The sequence below is a fragment of the Peromyscus californicus genome, unplaced genomic scaffold, assembly GCF_007827085.1.
Source record: "Peromyscus californicus insignis strain IS unplaced genomic scaffold, ASM782708v3 Scaffold_17__1_contigs__length_78620276, whole genome shotgun sequence".
Taxonomy (NCBI): domain Eukaryota; kingdom Metazoa; phylum Chordata; class Mammalia; order Rodentia; family Cricetidae; genus Peromyscus; species Peromyscus californicus.
Window position 1 is genome coordinate 11,941,369 of NW_026294469.1, and position 19,222 is coordinate 11,960,590.

General features: G+C 38.5%; 1 protein-coding gene across 1 annotated transcript in view; it reads right to left on the bottom strand.

Annotated features, from left to right (window-relative positions):
• The window catches only part of Ccdc178 (coiled-coil domain containing 178), a 309,743-nt gene that overhangs the window by 26,628 nt on the left and 263,893 nt on the right, over nt 1-19,222 (bottom strand). The window contains exon 20 of the mRNA XM_052742751.1: nt 9,408-9,542. Coding sequence (XP_052598711.1) covers nt 9,408-9,542 — 135 coding nt within the window. The remainder of the gene's footprint in view (nt 1-9,407; nt 9,543-19,222) is intronic.

Sequence of the window (19,222 nt, forward strand, 5' to 3'; positions counted from 1 at the left end):
GGAGTTGAGAGTTCTACATCTTGATCTGCAGGCAACAGGAAGTGAACTGTGTGCCACTCTGGCATAGCTTGAGCAAAGGAGACCTCAAAGCCCATACCCATAAAGACACACCTATTTCAACAAGGCCACACCTCCTAATAGTGTCACTTCTTTTGGGGGCCATTTTCTTTCAAACTACTACATTCTAGCCCCCAAAGGCTTGGAGCCATATCATAATGCAAAAATGCATTCAGTCCAGCTTCAAAAATCTCCATAGTCTTTAACAGTCTCAAACCTACTTCAAAGTCTAAAGTTCAACGTCTCTTCTGAGATTCAAGCAATCTCTTAACTGTAATCCCCTGTAAAATCAAAATAAAAATGCATAACACATACTTCCAGCATATAATGGCACAGGAATATTTATTACTGTTCCAAAATGTAGGGAAGGGAGCATTGAGAGGAAATACTGGACCAAAGTAAGACCAAAAGCCAGCCGGGCAAACTCCAAACTCTACATCTCCATGTCTGATGTCAAAATGCTTTTAAGATTTCCAACTCCTTTCAGTTCTGCTGACTGAAACGTACTTCTTTCTCTTAGGCTAGTTTCCACTCCCTGTTAGCAGCTCTCCTCGGCAGGTATCCCAAGGCTCTGGCATATCCAACATCTTGGGGTCTCTAAAGCAATTCAGACTTCATCTTCACAGCTTCACGTAATGGCCTCTCTAGGCCTCCATTCAGGGACACCCCTGACATATGCCTGGCCTCAGCAGCTTTAATTAGTCGAGTAGGGAGATTCCATGACCCCTTTCTTCTGTCCTTGACTCCGGAACCACATGGTTGAAGCAACCAAGTTCTTCTGCTTGCTGGGGCTGAAACATGGCCCCCTTGGTCAATTATGTCTTCACTAGCTTTCTGTTTTCAATGGCTCCTTTCACTGCCTAAGCTTGGCTGTCCTGGAGCTTGCTCTGTAGACCAGGCTGGCCATATCCACTTTCCTTTGTCTCCAGAGTACTGGAATTAAAGGTGTGTAATTCAAGTGCATTTGCTTCACGTACGCCATTTAGTAATATCTTCTGAAATTTTCTCGTTTTACCATTGCATTATACATTTTGTACTGATTTAAATGAATGCTTTTTACTGCTGAACCAATTTTCTAGCTCCCTTATATATGTATTTTAAACAGATATTTTAATTCTAATTGCTCTATGACTCTAATTACTACAGGTTCACTTTCTAGTATATTCACAAGGCAGCTAAGGACCATATGTAATTTCAGACGTATATGTATGATATAAGTAATTTCAAATAAGCATGATACAATATTTCATCTTTTATGCAGTTTACAGACAGACAAGTATTCTTTATCTTATAAAATACACTGTTTGCATGTTTGGGGAATTTACTTTACACCTCAGCCAGAAAGTGAACAGTCTATATTCGAATGTCCAAACACATGTGAGGTTTTCCCTGAGTTCTTAGGATCATTGCCTATTTGTAAATAAAGTTTTATTGGAACACATAGGATACATTCATATGATATTGACCATGGCCTCTCTCTGCATAAAAGGCAGAGATGATGTAACTGTATTTATGCTTTTACTGCTTAGTGAGAGAAGTTTACTGATTATTGCGTCACATTTTACAGGTCTTTTTGCATCAACAAGGTCTTCTCGTTTAATGAATATAGCCTTCTGATTTGTTTCACTACCAACTGGTATAAATTTCCAATGTCAACTTGACATATTTTGTTTTTCTTACAAAGTGTCAAAGCTACTCTTGAGGATTTATTTATAATCACCTCAAGCCTCACTGAAAAATCTTGTTTGGATTTGAGTAGGATGTTGTTAAATTTATGAACATTTAAAATTTGACATTTTAAAACATTGGCAACTTGTCAATATAATGTTATAAAAGGACATATATTTGCTTATTTCCGTATTTTCAGTGTTACTCAGTGGGTCTTTCAGACTTACTCTTAGGAGCTTTGTATTTCAGGTTGACGTTTTAAATACCTGTCTCATTAGTGCTAATGCTTCCCAGTGGAGAGATGGTTCAGCAGTTAAGAGCACTGGCTGCTCCTGAAGAATACCCAGGTTCAGTTCCCAGCACCAGCATGGCAGCTCACAGGCATCTGAAATCCCAGTTCTAAAGACTCTGATACCCATTCCTGACCTCCACAGGCACCAGATACATATGTTCACTTATATCCATGAGGACAAAACATTCACACACAGAAAATAAAGATACATACGTCTTAAATATTCTAATGCTTATTCTTTCTCTTCATAAAAGAAACATCATAATGACAATAATGATAATTTTGACATTTTCTTACACAGTGTCTCTGACTCATTTATATTATATAAAACATATGAAACTGAGGGAATTTTGTTATTTTTTGTTGCTTTTTTATTAGAGTAACATTTTTGCTCTTATCAATTACTGCTTAGTGTATATTGAATAAAAACATAGTCCCCCCTTTTGACTATTGTTTATATTAAATAACACGGATATATTTCCTAAAGTTGAATCCTTGCATTTTGATACATGATACAATTTTTTTTGAAGAAGGAATGGTAGTATTCTTTAATGATAGTAACAATGACTTCGTCATTGAGAGCTTTCCTTATGTCAGTTTCTGTTCTGCTTTGTAAGGGCTAACTGGTAATCCTTTAAAAATATATTAAAATATGTAATATATAAATATATTATATTTATGATATATTTTATGTTGTTGTATATATTCTCATGTTATTATATATATATTCTTCTATAATATATTACACCCCAACTGCAGTTTCCCCTCCCTTCTCTCCTCCCAGCCCCTCACCCCCACCTCCCTTCTCTCCCAGATCCACTTCTTTGCCATTTCCCTTCAGAAAAGAGCAGGCCTCCCAGGGATATCAACCAAACATGCTATAAAAAGTTTCAATAAGTCTAGGCACAAATCCTCATATCAGGGCTGGACGAGGCAACCCAGTAGGAGGAAAAGGGTCCCACAAGCAGGCAAAGGAGTCAGAGACACCCCTACTCCTATTGTTAGGAGTCCAGCAAGAACACCAAGGCACACAATCAGAGCATATATTCAAGGACCTAGTTCAGACCCATGCAGACTTGCTGAGTGTCACCTCAGTCTTTGTGAGCCCCTATGAGCCCTGGTTAGCTGATTACGTGAGCTGTGTCCTCGACCTTCTTGGGCTGGAAAGACGGCTCAGAAGTTAAAGTTTAGGCTCACAATCAAAAATATGGTACCATTTTTATAACAATTATTATTACAGAAGATGTCATGAATATGAAAGAGATTGGGTGGTAGGAGGAGTTTGGGAGGAAGACAGAGAGGAGAGAAAGGTTGTCAATAGAGTACTCATGTATGAAATTCTCAAAATATATCAAATAAAAATTGTAGAAGTCATAAATAGCTCCTATTTTGATTGAGGATTCATTTATTTTTATTTGGATTTCAACCACATATTTAGAATTTCACATATTCTAAAGTTTGTTATTGATATGTCTTACTAGATGTTTTTTATCCCCAATAAACACACTGATTTGAACATAATAATACTTTTTGTCTCAGTCTTCCTCTGTTTCTTTTTAGATTATAACTTTAAAATTTTTATACTTCTTTTGAGAACTTCATACATGAATACTGTATTTACATCATTTCCTCTTCCTCTCCTTCAACTCCTCCCATGTCCCTTTCATATCCTCTCAAGTTCAAAATACCTTCTTCCATAATTACTGATACACACACCCACACGTACACACACATTTGTGAAAGTTACAGGGTCCATTAGTGTTGCTCATATATACAGGTACTTAGGGCTGACCACTTGAGATCGGATAATCTATCAGGGATTGCCTCCACCAGGGAAGACTGATTCTCATTCTCTCTCTCTCTCTCTCTCTCTCTCTCTCTCTCTCTCTCTCTCTCAGCAGCCATCAACTGCCCACAGTTGCTCATCAAGAGTGGGGTCTTAGCCGGGCGGTGGTGGCGCACGCCTTTAATCCCAGCACTTGGGAGGCAGAGCCAGGCGGATCTCTGTGAGTTCGAGGCCAGCCTGGGCTACCAAGTGAGTCCCAGGAAAGGCGCAAAACTACACAGAGAAACCCTGTCTCGAAAAACCAAAAAAAAAAAAAAAAAAAAAGAGTGGGGTCTTGTGAGATTTGCATGTTTTTTTATTTGATTCCCATTTGCTTTATATAACTTCTAAATAATGTAGATTTTTGCCTATGACTAAGTTGCAAATCTGTAGCTTCAGAATGCATTGTGGAACTGCTTATAGTTTTCCAATAATTAAATGTTTATCCATATTTTCTATTTTTATGCTTGTCCTTCCTTCTTATCTTTTGAATTATTCCAATTTTGTGATAATGCTTTCTCTCAGATAGCTTAGTAGTGATAACTATTTCTAGACTCAGAAAAATTCTTAAATTATTGTAACTATATTAGAATATCTTTTATATTACTACATAAATTTATCCAAAAAGATCTATTCAATTTGTCAATACCCAAGTGTAATATATTGGTTCATAATTTAAATCTGCAATATATGTTTACACAATTTCTTCTACTTTAAAAATATTGCACAGAGGTATTCTGTTATACCATGTGGCTTAGTGATTTTGTATTTTTGTCTTTTCTCTCTCTCTCTCCCCTCTGTGTGTGTGCATTGGGATATATATGTACATACACACACACACACACACACATATATACATATACATATATATATACATATATATATATATATATATATATATATATATATATATATATGAGGTGTGTCTGTAAATGATTAAACACATTATTTCTGGGCCATCAGAATTCCTGGAAAAAGAAATAGTGAACATTTCTATTTATGAATGCAAGATTGTAGGCACCAGGAGCTGAAAGAAAGGCTTAAAGCTTATTTTTCAATCTTGATCAATACACAAACTCAAAATTCTTCTGCTTATGATGTTTTGAGAATCATAGCTAGTTTAGGTGGAAAAAGATGAACAAGAAAGACATGATTTCCAGTTTGAGAAGACTGGCATCCTGGGGCATGAAGGGGTGTTGAGAAACCAAAATACGTGCATGCAGAGGCCATGGGGCATAGCAGGAGGAGCAGCTGCCCTGAGCTGAGTTTCAAAACATTTATTCCCACTAAAAATCTGCACTGTCTTCCTCCCTTTTCCACCTGACTGTGTCTGCCTGGTTGAGCAAAAGCAGTGCATGCTTGGGTAGAAAATGTATTCCTATTGGGCCCAAAGCTGCCTGCTAATCTTTGCTATCCTTTGGTCCTGTTGCTGGCTTTTAGAGATCAGCAAAACATATGGTAACCGTGTATTTCAGTCCTTAGGTGCTCACCTTTCAATCCATTTTGTTCTGTGTTTTCCAATCTGTATTTCCCATACTCCTCCTCTTTCCCCATCCTTCTTATTGCTGCTGCTCTCAACAGTGTTGGTATAGCTCCTCAACTATGTTTCCTACATTGAATAAATTACTGCACATGTATCAAAACTAAGAAAAATGATGATGGAACTTATCCTTTCAGAAAAATGCACTCCTGCCTATGTAGTCCAAGGTCACATTTGCATGTGTCGGCTGCATCTCTGTCCTTTGAGTGATCGATCAGTGCTCAGGCGATTTGCTAAATAAGATGTGAGAGACCAAATTACACACACTACAGGATTATGTCAATTAAAAACAAGAAAGAAAACGAATTACAGGAAAAATGTAGTAATGGAACTTTGTGTTGTTTCACACACAATAGGCCAAGACTGTAAAAATGTGCCAACAATATCAGAAACATGGCGTCTTATGTAGTTGCTAGACCTGGAACTTATTTATTTATTTTTTGTAGAAGTTCACTTTGAGTCCTATCAAGATCACGGCCAACCAATATAATTAAATCATTTATACACACACACACACACACACACACACACACACACACACACACACACACACACACACGGCTACAGAGTCTAATATACCAATTCTTTATTCTGCTTAATTTTTTGAAAATTAATCTCTCTGGCTTCTGCTTGATCATGTAAATCAAAAGCTTTTCTGGTCCTCCCTGTTTTCTGCCAAGTGCAGATCTGCAGTCTTTGCCTTTCTGCAGCAATGAAAAACCTGCTCCGAAGAGGACCCAAAGGTTGTCTTTTCTGTTTCACATGTGCCTTGAATTGCATTTATTTACTATCCCTCGTATACAATTAGTTTTTCAAAAGGTTCGGTAGATGATTTTTTTATTCAGCAGTTCACTAATATCTTAGAGCATCATTTTAATAGTCATTTCGAAATAGAGAACATTTAGATTCCCTGACATCAACACAGAGTGGACCCTGAGATCAAGTCTGCTGTGGGATGTTCTGTATGGCAAATGTGTTGCTCTGATTGGTCAATAAATAAAACATTGATTGGCCATTGGCTAGGCAGGAAGTATAGGCGGGACAAGGAGGAGAATAAAGCTGGGAAGTGGAAGACTGAGTAGGAGACACACTGCCAGCCGCCACGATGACAAACAGCATGTGAAGATTCCGGTAAGCCACGAGCCACGTGGCAAGGTATAGATTTATAAAAATGGATTAATTTAAGCTGTAAGAACAGTTAGCAAGAAGCCTGCCATGGCCATAGAGTTTGTAAGCATTATAAGTCTCTGTGTTTACTTGGTTGGGTCTGAGCGGCTGTGGGACTGGCGGGTGACAGAGATTTGTCCTGACTGTGGGCCAGGCAGGAAAACTCTAGCTACATCAAGTCATCTGAAAGTAGAAAGCCAGTGTATGAGCTGTCAAGTGATGTTTGTTGAATCAGACGGAGTCCCTGACAGCCAGAGGCTCCTCTGCAGATGTGCTAGGTGACCATGTCCTGGCTTGCTGGATGAACATAAAAAGTGAAACCAAGGTAGACCTTCAGCACTGTCAAATGTGGACAACTTAATATTATACCCCTAAAAATCCGAGGGAGAATGTTGTTCTTGTCCCCCACTAAAGCCCTGGGCGATCTTAGAAACTTCTAGAAAGGAGGGTGCAATGGCAAGCATGGAGTTTCAGCCACTGAGGGGCTAGAGTGCTATGTTGAGGACAGAGCTGGTGGTCAAGGTCAAAGAAGGCTAGCTTCCTGGCAGAAGCAGGTAGGATTGGACTTGGAAGACTTTTTAGAGCAAGGACACTGAGTCAGGTGTTCTTTAACAGGCAGGTAAAGAAGGATAGTGCAGAAGGGAGGGTATAAGTGGGAGAGGGAGAAGGAAGTAGACAGCAAGCTTTGTCAGGAATAGGAACAGACCAACGGGGCAGCCGTTGAGAGTGCTGAAGCTGGGAGGGCTGGCCAGAAGCGGGTCCTGGAGAGTGGTGTGCTCCACGTTACCAATTTAAATCTGATATCCGCAGGAGGATTGCATGCTTCTCTGGTTTTGTGGCATAATTTTAGAAGTTGCAATTTCATTCTTAACGAAAGTTGACGTTTAAACATTCTAAACCCAAGGCATCCATTGTTGAGAAAACACATGCAGCCACTACTCCCCCACCTAAAATACACTAAATCCAAGTTCTCTGCTGTGTCTCTAGACACCATCTGAGCTTCCCTTCTTGTCCCAGGCCATCCCTTCACTTCCAGATTACTCAGAGCCACAAACACCGACGACTGAAAATCAATGTTGTCAAAGAACGTGAGGGTGGGTTTCTAACAGTAAATAAGAACAAAGATTATTTGAAGGCTATGAATAAGCACTCACCTCACAGATATTCAAATAGCTTTGTCAGTCTTTGTAAACACATCATAATTCACAGTGAGAATTTACAATTTGTAGGATTTATAAGAACATAAATATTTGGGGAGAAATTTTACTAAGACACTAAGTCATTGGAACACCCATAAACCATCAAAACTTGAAAAGGGAAGCACAGTGAGTAGCCACCCACATTTATGTTTTATTTATTTTAAATGATTATCTATTTATTTTCTACCTGTATCTTAATATGCTGTATGTTAACAGAGTTTTTAAAATGAAAACAAGGTGCTTCTGAATTCTAAACCAATGCAACAGCCTTTTGTGCATAAATTTCCATTAAGCTTTTCTGTACCAGGTATCACTTTCTAAAACTTTAATTTCTTCCACTTCATTTCAGTTTTTTTTTCTTATAACTCTTTTTTAACAGAACCAATATGGAAAGTGTGCACACACACATTACTCACAAAGAAATGCTAAAAATAGATACCAAGAAAAAAGGAATTTGAAATTGCTTAGTAGTTGTGGACATTCTTTCAAAAAATATCTTTTTCTCGTAGTTGGAAGCAGCATAAAGCACATGTGTTTTGGGTCTGGTGTTCATCACTAACAATGCCACTTCCTGTGCTTCTAGTGACCACAACGCCTCCCGGTGTTTAATGGAACAGGTAATCTTGTTTTCTTTTGTTTCTTCTTAAAATAAAATTGCACGTGTTTTTCTTTTGGGGTGTCATGTTTAACACACTTTATGACATTTTAAATGGGAAAACGTTAGCTTGAAACAACTTTGAGTAACATCCTACCAAAAGTCTTCACATGACCAGCAGGGGTTTCTCAAGCATTGCAGACTCATAAAGACTAGCAGGTCATTAAATGCTTTTCCAGATTCAAACACAGGCAGCAAAATGTCACATGCATCTGGAAGCACAGTTACATTCTAGGCCCAACTGTCACAGTTTTCAAAGAGCATCACCACCATACATAGAAGGATGAACCAAACAGAAGGAAAATGATAATAGGCAGACAAGACAAAGGCAAGACAAGACAAACATGAAGTACACTTGGCATCAAAGTATCTCCAGAAAATCCACCCATGAACATTTCTGAAAGCAAAATAGTGTTGGCAAAGCACTTCGTGTGTAGCCCTGAAGGCCTGAGTTTGGATCCCCAGCATTCACGGAAAGAAAAAATTCTTGATGTAACACAATGGCATGTGCCTAAAATCTTGTTCTTGGGGAGGTGGAGTCGGGAGGAAAATTGAGGATCACTGACCAGCCAGTCTCTCCCAGACAGAGCTCCAGATTGCATTTCAGTGAGAGATTCTGTCTCAAAAAGTGTGGAAAGCGACTGAAGAAGACACACTGTATGGAATGGGATATCTCCCCACCCCCGCTCCCCCACACACAGCAGAATGGTGTTCAGAAAGCTCAGAGGCTAGAAAACACATTTTTAATAGAATGTATGTATAAAAACCCTCTCTAAGGTTTGAGATAAGTCAGTCCGATCTCCCTATCCCCTCAAAGTATGCATGGCATGTGGTATGTGCTTTCACTTGCCAAATTCATCCTTCATGCAGCCCTAGTCTATCAAAGAGGTTAAAAATTTATAAAACTCTGATGGGATATGGTTTCAATGCTTCACCACGCACCCCATCATTTGCTTTCCAATCTCGATCAGAATAATCTTGCCTCGTTGCCTGCGGTCACCTACCTGCACTTGTAATATTTTCTGAATGCTGTCCTGGGAGTCTCCCTGGAACTTCTCCAGCCGGTTCTGGTTAAAAAGGATCACCAGTCTGAAGTATTCCTGCCATTGCTTGTCCAGCTTGTCTTGCAGCTGACAGAGCTAAAGGCGACAGGGAGGGGAAGAAACACAAGTCAGGAGAGGGGAGGAAATTAATGGCACTGTTCAAGAAGAATGATGGAGGGAAATATAGAAAGCAGCCAATGGCCCGTTCCGTACTGTACGGACCTGACAGGAATTTCACAGTCTCTTGATTTTTCAGCCCACTCATGTGCATTCGCCAGAGACCAGTCACATCTGGCCGCCAGGATGGGGGGTTAATTTTCTCTAAATGCCTCAGCAGTTTTGTTCTAGCTGAAGCAAACTGTGTGACTTCGAAGCTGATGAGTGAAATATTTCTACTTCACCCAGTTTAACTCAAAACCGATAGCCTCAGGACATATTGAACCTTTCTGTTCAAAAAAAAAAAAAATCTTTTGACGCTCTTTGGAATGGCACATCAGGCCAAGCCAAAGTTTAAAAACTGCACCCTGAAGACTTTGACGGACATCACTGCATCTTTCTCTTACTCTTAAAGCTTCCTGTGGCTGGCGATGTGTGCATCAGAGCATGACCAAACCAAGGAGAATTAACTTAGCCATCAACTGTGGAGGAGAGGGAAAAAAGCAGGGAGGGGATTTCCAGCTAGGACTCCGGTTAATCTGCCTCCCTCTGATCACGTGACATGGAAACATGTCAACATTAAAGTACAAAAGATATAATGTGTAGAAGCGGCGCATTTAACTCAGGACCTGCAGAGAAAAGGAGAATGTTCTTATGGGTTCTATCATACCAGGGAGTTTAATATAAAAACCATCAACAGCTTCAGTTAGGAAAGCAGCAGTTTTGCCAAGACCAGAAATTCTTTCCTTTCAACAGTTAGCATTCTGTTAGAATTACTATGATAAGTCTCTGTTGTAAAGGGATAAATCTAACAAAATTAATAATAAACTCCATTTAGAAAAGGCCCAAATAGTCACATATTATATTCTGCCACTGAAAACTCATTTGGGGTTTGGTAGCATGAATATCCAGTGTCCTTTGCAAAATGGAAAGAAATAAATCTATAACAAACCCCAAATTCATTTGAACATCTCTTCACAATTACAGTAAAACACGTCAAAATATGGTTGTTAGAGGATCAGAGGTGCATGAATGAGACACTTTGTAAAACATCCAAGAAACTATGCCTGAATTTTAGAAATCTTGTGTATAGTCACCAAAACATTTTAGATAAAGTGATTTTAAATGCCCGATGATGTTGTCTGTGAGTTTTTATTATCAATAACCTCATTAGGCTTTGTTACATCCTACACACATACACAGACACACATAGACACACACACACACACACACACACACACACACACACACACACACACACACAACCAAAAACAAAAGCCACACACACATTTAGGCTCAGTTCACAGAAAAATGAAGGCTCTACTATGCGTTCATTTGCTAATTTCATACAAAAATGCCCTTAAAAACACAAAACACATCTCTACTTAGTTGGTGATGAACTACACAATCCAGCATAAATTTGGAGGAATTTTGGATAATTTAGGCTACTAAAGTAAAGTCAGCAAATTAAAGATCACCATTTCTTTGGAAAAGAAGTTCAGTGCAATTTTTCCTGAAAATTGCTTTTTTGTAACATAAGCCAATTCAGATAATTAACGGCAGGTGGTGAACTGTGTGTTGATATACTCATTATTGCATTTGGAAATGTTAGTTTTCATGTGATATGCATACAAGTACATGAATGGTCACAGTGAAACTCTCATAACTGTGGCAAGGACAGGGGGAGGAGATGGATATTAAAGTTGTGTAGTAATATGGAGAAGCTAGCCTTGGCCCTGCATTATCCAAGGAATGCATCAATGACTTTAACAACTTGTCGGTTTGTATCAACAATAATGTGCGCAAGAGCCCTGTATTTAAATTATAAGTTACTTTGGTCTGAAACTGGACAAGGCTACAGAATCTACCAGGGAGAACTGACTGGAACCAGTCACAGGAAAAGAAACAATGCCAAAAGTTCTGCAGAATTATTTCTTAACACAAATTTTGAAAACTTTGTGACATCGCACTTTATCCTAAAGTCCAATATGATCTGGCAGACAGGGTAGTTTGTTTTTGAAGTGCAAAGATGGAGAAAAGGGTAGAAAATGTCTTACTTTTTTATAAACTAAAATTGTCAGGAAATTATCTTGGATTGTACAGTAACTCATCATCGAATACTATACATAGAAGCTATATTAAAACACACTGATATGTATTAAAACACATATATTCTATTTCAATAGGCCAAAGGCTGAGATAAATATTCTCAATAAAGTAGCTATATAATAATAAATAAAAGTATCATGTTAATCAAAACCTATCTATAAATAGATCTTTTTGGGGAGGGGGATAGAGGCTATGTATATTTAACAAAGTTTTCTTGACAAAAATAATTTTTAAGTTTTCTTAGCTCCTTCCTGAGTAGATCACAGCTTCTGGCTTTTTGCTGGAGGCTCCTTCACATAGCCTCTCTGCCTGCCTACTGTTTAGAGGTCAGTATTTTTAAGAGTTTACTTACTTTTAACTTAAAGCTCATATTCCAAACCATGATGTCATCATGACTGGAATCTAACCACTCCCCTCCCCCACTTTGCCTTTGACATTCAGTTGTGGTTTCTGGTTAAGGGTTGTCAAGAAGATTTCTACAAACAACCTAAGCGCTGCAGATCTGAGCCACAGACGGTTTGAAAAATAGGTTGTACTGTGAAATGAGTACTTACTTAACACCTGTCAGATGTTAATAGGAAATGAATTATAAAACTTTACACACATATCCCATGTTTCTATTGAGTTGTGTACTTACAGGTTGCTCTGTTATATTATTGTAATATGAAATTTTCAAGATAAAAGTAAGTGGAAGCCTGCCCCATTTAGAGATAGAATAGGTTATACACAGTCAGGACAATGAATGTTCACAGTACTAAGCCTGAAATAACTGTTTTAAGTGGGTGACTTTGGGGTGATCTCTTTTAGCCTCATCAGGTAGCATCAGATAGTTCACTGAAAGGCATGGTGTTAGATGACATGCTAGCATGGGTTGGGCCCTGCTTTTGATCCCTGGTGCCACCAAACAACACCAAACTCCACAGACCGTTAAAACAAGCTAAAATACTGCTTTTTCATGTTTCTTTCTGGAGTATACTTTGCATGTGAAGGATGTGGTTATCTGGGAGCTACTTTAGCACTTAGAAGACCTTTTTTCCCAAGAGATGCCAGGGTACTGGAAACAGCTCCATGAATAAAACCTGCCTATCACAGGGAATGATAAATCAATATTGTAGTAGCCAGAAATAAGAAAGAGATGGGCAGCAGAGTTCGCACAAGTGGAACTGATTGACTTCTCTTAACAACATGGCTGGATGGTAGTGCTTCTCATGCCCACAAACCAACTGAGGAGAAGCAGCAGCTGGACACTGATCTATTTCTACTCATCTGTCTGTACTCTTGCTTGGAACAACCACAACGGCCTTAAGTCTATCAAGATGTGAGTACACTTTAAAGTCCATCAAGTAGAGAAGGTCATCAAGAACCAACCCAGAGAGAATAATACCTCAACATTTTTGAAGTTTGGGGAAAATTCGTAACTACCAGACAGAAGCAAGAAAGAATTGAAAGTTTATGAAGAGACCACTACAGAAAACCACAACCAATCAAAATGTAGAGTTGTAGAGCCTAGTACCAGTGGGTACATACACAGTACAACTCGCACACCTAAGGCTCAGGGAACATTGTGAGAGAAGAGGCAGAAAGATTGTAAAAGTCAGAGGACCGGGGAGTGTGCTGTGAGATTGTGTTTCCTAGTAGTGTCAGAATCTGCACCCACAGTCTCATCAGTGTCACTGCCCTAAGGCGAGACAAACAGTACAACAGTATGGACATGCCCAACTGGATGAAGCAAAGCCCACAGGCTTCAACCCCACACAGGAACTATAGGCAACTGAGGAAAGCTGGAAGTGAAAGAGGCAGCCTTCCCCAAGGAGGAACACACCAATTTGTTGTCCTGTGTCAAGTGGTCAGCCCTGAAACTATACGTACGAGTAACATTATATGGACTGAGCAGATATTTAGGAAATCTATGCATATAAATATATGCATGCAATAACAATTAGTGAAAGAAGGGACTATGACTTTGAAGGAGAGCCAGGAGTACTATGGGAGATGGTTTGGAGGAAGGAGAAGGGAGAAATGGTGTAATTATAATCTCAAAATTTTTATAGCAAAATAGACGCTTAACTTAGAAAGCTGCTGCCTCCCAGTTCCTGCCCTGCTTGAGTTCCTGTCTTGACTCCCTCTAATGATGAACAGTGATGTGGAAGTGTAACCCAAATAAACCCTTTCCTCCCCAGTTTGTTTTGGTCATGGTATTTCATCACAGCAATAGTAACCTAAACTATGATGAATTAGTACCGCGATTGTGCTACTAACCATGTTTTTAGGAGGATTGTGGAAAGGTTTTGAAAATTTGGACTAGAAAATCCAGAGTATTGAGAACTCAATGGCTGTTCTGTAGCAGCTTGGAGGATAAGAATATTGAGAACAACACAGACTATGGAGGCCTGGCTTGCAAAGTTTCAGAGGGAAGCAAAGGCTCTGCTGGGTCATTTGTGTAGAGAACCTGTGGTTCTGGTTATCTGGGGATGAAAAGCCATTTAACAAGAGACCAGAACCACTGATGTAAAACCTTTGCTTTACGGGGACAATCAATGCTGGTCAGCTGGAGATGAAAAACTAGTGGTAATTAAGAAGAGACCAACATTATTTGAGTGAAATCTCCTGGGAAATGTTTCCCAAGAGCACACATAAACCATGTTCCAGAGGTAGCTAAGGTTGTACCTTGTGCTGTTACCCAAGCTTGGTCGTGTAAGAATCATCCAGGTGGTTCTGGTTATGAAGGCATGAAGGGGTCACGGAGAGCAACTGCGGCTTGGCACTGGGAGAGACCAGGGGAGGCCATTGGTGGAGGTGCAGCTGGAATATCAGTGGAAACCCCACATTGAAGGGGTCATGGAGAAAACTTGAGGCTTTGCACCATGAAAAGAGCCTATGACAGGCTATTGGCAAAAGTGCAGCCCAGTTGCAGAAGACCTAAGCACTTTGGAGATGCTAATACCATGGGATGAGCACCAAGGATAGCAACAGTGGTGAAGTGGAGCCAGTCAGAGCCGAGAAGACAAGCTATGTGTGCTTCAGAGGACAGACCCAGAGAAGTGACCCAATCCTCTTGGAGGAGCCCAGAAGATCAGGAGTGAATCCCAGATAATTGGACTTAGAGTTGTTTATGTTTTTTGAGTTTGGTTTTGCTTTGTTGAGACTGTTACTCTGCCCTGGTTCTTCTCTCTTGAGGTAAGAAAGTATTTAAGTATTTATTTTATTTTTGATTTGATAGGAGCCCATAGTTGAGAGACTTTGAATTTTAAAAGAGACTGGCTGTTTTAGAGACTAAATTTTTAGGTGTGTGAGTTTTTAAAGATTGTGGGATTTTAAAAAATTGGAATACTTTCTACTGTGATGTTCCTATTGATGTGATGTCTTGGAGATGAATAAGAAAGGAAAGGTTGTGGCTTAATTGTGATGTGTTTGTATGTCAAGCTGATAAGGGGGTCTGTTGTGCTGCTTAGTTTCATGTCAACTTGATATAAGCTAGAGTCATTGGAGATGAGGAAGCCCTAACTGAGAAAATGCCTCAATAAGGTTGGACTGTAGGCAAGCCTGAAGAGCAGTTTCTTAACTAGTAATTGATGTGGGAGGGCCCAGTCATTGTGGGTAGGGTCATCCCTGGGATGTTGGTCCAGGGTTCTATAAGAAAGAAGACTGAGAAAGTCATGAGGAGTAAGCCAGTAAGCAGAACTTCTCCATAGCCTATACTCAAACTCCTGCCTCCAGTTTCCCACCCTGCTTGAGTTCCTGTCCTGGCTTCCTCCTGATGAACAGTGATATGAAAATGTAAGTCGGATAAACCCTTTCCTCTCCAGTTTGCTTTTGGTTGTGGTGTTTCATCATAGCAATAATAGCTCAAGCTAAGTCAGATGTGTTCATCTTCGATGGTAGGTAATAAATCAATATGCTCCAGATTCACTGGATTGGTAAATATCCAGGAAACTGTGCAGATTTGTGTATAGTTTCCCACAAAGACTGTGGGGATCAACTTGCCATTTTGTGCAAAAGTTGAAGACATTATATGGGTTCTAGATCAGAATTCTCTGTTTTTTTGAGACCCTGTGTATCACCATCAGCTCAGCTTTTTCTAGATATATGGCCACATTGATTGACAGAATCAGAAACCTTGGGGCTCATCATCAGGGTTTTTTTTTTTTTTTCATAGACTATTGGTGTAATGTGCAATGACACTTCACGGTTTCTGTTCTGAAAAAAAAAATCAGCATATCCTCTCAAGGAACAGCAGCAGCAGCAGCAGCAGCAGCAGCAGCAGCAGCAGCAGCAGCAACAACAACAACAACAAAGCACAAAAAACAAACCAAACCAAAACAAAACCAATTGCTTAAAATGGTGAAAATTTGAAACAACTTAGTTGTCTACCACTGGGGTCATGAACAACTGTCTGACGTATGTCTATAACCCAATGCTTATTAGTCTTTAAAATAAAATAGACATGCAAGACTTTCAAATGCTATGTATAGTACAGTACTATAGAATGTTTAAAAATTGAAAAATAATGCTGTGTACAGTAACTTGATTGTTACATAAGACAGAGCTATGGTAAAAACGGGATGGCAGAACTGAAGGAGCGCTGGTGGTCAACTCTGAGAAAGAAAGGGGCTCCCATTAGGAAGCACAGGTGAAGGGAAATGCAAGCCCTGTATTCATTCAAACATGGAAAGCTGGCGTCTGCACGGACAGGGGTGATACAGGCACATGCTTATTTATTCATTATTTACATGTGCCCTTAACTTATCCTGTACTGAATTATTTTATTAACAAATAAGAACCATCATTTAAGCTGACATTTCTGCGAGGAGGCACCAGCCATTTTCTGTGGCTTGAAGTCATTTACTTTGGAGAATCTATTATAATTTGGCTTTCAAAACAGTATCCTATTACACATGACCATCTGCTGACTTATAAACCCGGATTGGTTTTTGTACAAAAAGATTTTAGTCATGTTTCTGTGCAGTGTTATCTTACCTACAATAAAAGAACTATCCAAAATATTTAATGAATTTATATTGCTAGAAATACAGCAAATAAATACAGATAAAATACAAAAAAGAATTACAACTTTTAGATGCTTCAGAAATTGTTTAAGATTTTAAGGTATTTATTTCTATTCCAAGCCATACCATTAATATAGTTCTTGAATAGCAATTTTATAATTTATTTCACAAAATTAAAGACTAACCTAAGATTTTTAATTTCCTAGTCTTAAAAGGCAAAAGCAGAGTTCAGATATCAAAATTCATCTTCATAAACATAAACCTTTGTAATCTTGTGCGTAAATTGTATGTTATATTGAGACAGTAACAGACTAATATGTTTTTACTAAATTTTTCTTAAATTGTCTGTGGATTATGGAACATAAATATCATTGCAACCATGCTTTAGATAAAATTAAATGATTTTTAGAGACATATGGTGCCAAAAATTAACTCCACACAGCACATAATTCAACTGGCTTTTGCAATTTACAAACACTGGAAAAAAAGAAGGGATATTTTGAGGAAATAAGAAGTGTCCTTTTAATGAACTTCTGCCTTCAAGAATCAGACATAACAAGAGACTTTTCAATTAAAATACAAATACCATATGTGACTTATCCGAACAATGAACTGTGATCGCATTTCCAGAAAACAAAGACAAACCAATACTGAACAAAACAAAACAAACAGAAAAAAAAACAGAAGACTCTACATGGCAGGGCTCATTCTAACTGGAGGGCAAAGGTCCAGGTCAGCCTTTGATCTATGTTTTACCCAGAAATCATTTGTTAATCATTGGTCTAATGAAAAGATAGTTGATCTAGATGACTATATAAGAAATGTATTCTGCAAAATTACACTTTTTGTGGAAAAGTAGGTTTGTATGAACAAGGTGGTAGATAAAAAGACCACAGAACATCCATATACTAAAGAGTAAATAGTGCTAGAGTATATATATATGTGTGTGTGTGTGTGTGTGTGTGTACATATATGTATAACATAATTATATAATACATATTAAGGATTATAAATTTATATACTATATATAATGTATATATGTTTATTATATTATATATAATATTTAGCACTCATTAACAACAAAAGTAAATTTGCAACTAATGAGAGGTGCTTGTGTTCTAACACAATATTACTAAAAGATACATTACTAATATTTGATGCTATTTATGCTGAGGAATTATAGTTGGAATGTATTAAAATATTTGTCTTCCATAATTGAACCATTAGGGTGTTATAAGAGCAGAGGACTTTGTATGTATAATAAAAATGCTGCAGGTCATAACATATAATGATCCTGGACCCAGGCTCAGACCTTTCATGCAGAGGTGAGGGCACTGTGTGGCATGATGACATGCATAATGCAGAACACATGGATTGTGTTTTCAGAACCGAGGTTGCAGAAACATTTCAGGCTCCTGGTGCTTTCAATCAGAATTAATAGTTATTGTTGTACGTTCAGATACATTTTACTGTTGTCAGATTTTTGAGACATTACCTCTGGTTTGAGACACCATGTGGGGCTGTGGTCCACAGTCTCAGAAGATCTGATGAAAACTCTGGTCTTTGTTTGATTATTGTAAGTAGGAATCACTCATCAACTGTAACCAGTGTGCTGATCTACTCTGGGGTTCTGATACTACAGGACTGTTCACAGATATCCAGGAAAGGGTCCATTAGACATCTTTATATTTTTCTTTCAATCTTGCTTTGGATCTAAAAAGTGTTCCAGTGAATTTCAAGTCTATTAAAAGGGCATTGGGGGTAGAAACGGGAGTGGTTCTTTTGCAATGGTAATGAGTGGCACTTGTCAAGGGTTGCAGATTTTCTGAAGGATGCACTTGTATGCACAAATCAACACACCCCCGGCACCAGAAAGTTTGCAAGTTCATCCAAGTCCTTTAGAGAACTTGGGAACTTTGTGGGTATAAAGTGGGTGGTCATAGTGGAAATATTATGAAGGATATTTATGTTGGGAGAAAATGAAATTATTTCAGACCATCTAGTTGTATTTCTTATTGACAAACACAGTGAGGCATTTACTCCCATTGCAGAAGCATGTTTTGAATTCCACATACTTGGTAAAGAAAACATGCTGCCTCCTTTAGATTCATATCTTAAGGAATGCAGTTAAAATAGCACCGAAAGGTTTGAAAATATATGATCAAGGCCACTTGGGACAAAAACCAGTATCTTCCTACACAATAGAAAAATAACCCGAGAGTAAATAGATGAGGTAAATATATTTTAGATTTAGATAGATGATAGACAATCAAAAGATATAGGTGTTTATTTATTTGCACTAGACTATTAAAGTTGTGGTTATAATTCCAACCTTCTTGTTAAAAGCTTTTACACACTGAAGCATATTGCTTTTATCAATCTCTGACAGATAAATAAAACTGATAAGCATAGATATGTGCATGCAATTTTAATTCAGCAGAGAGCTGTGATGTGCAGCTCTCAGGCAAATCGCATAAACCTTTTTTTTTGTAATAACCCAAACAA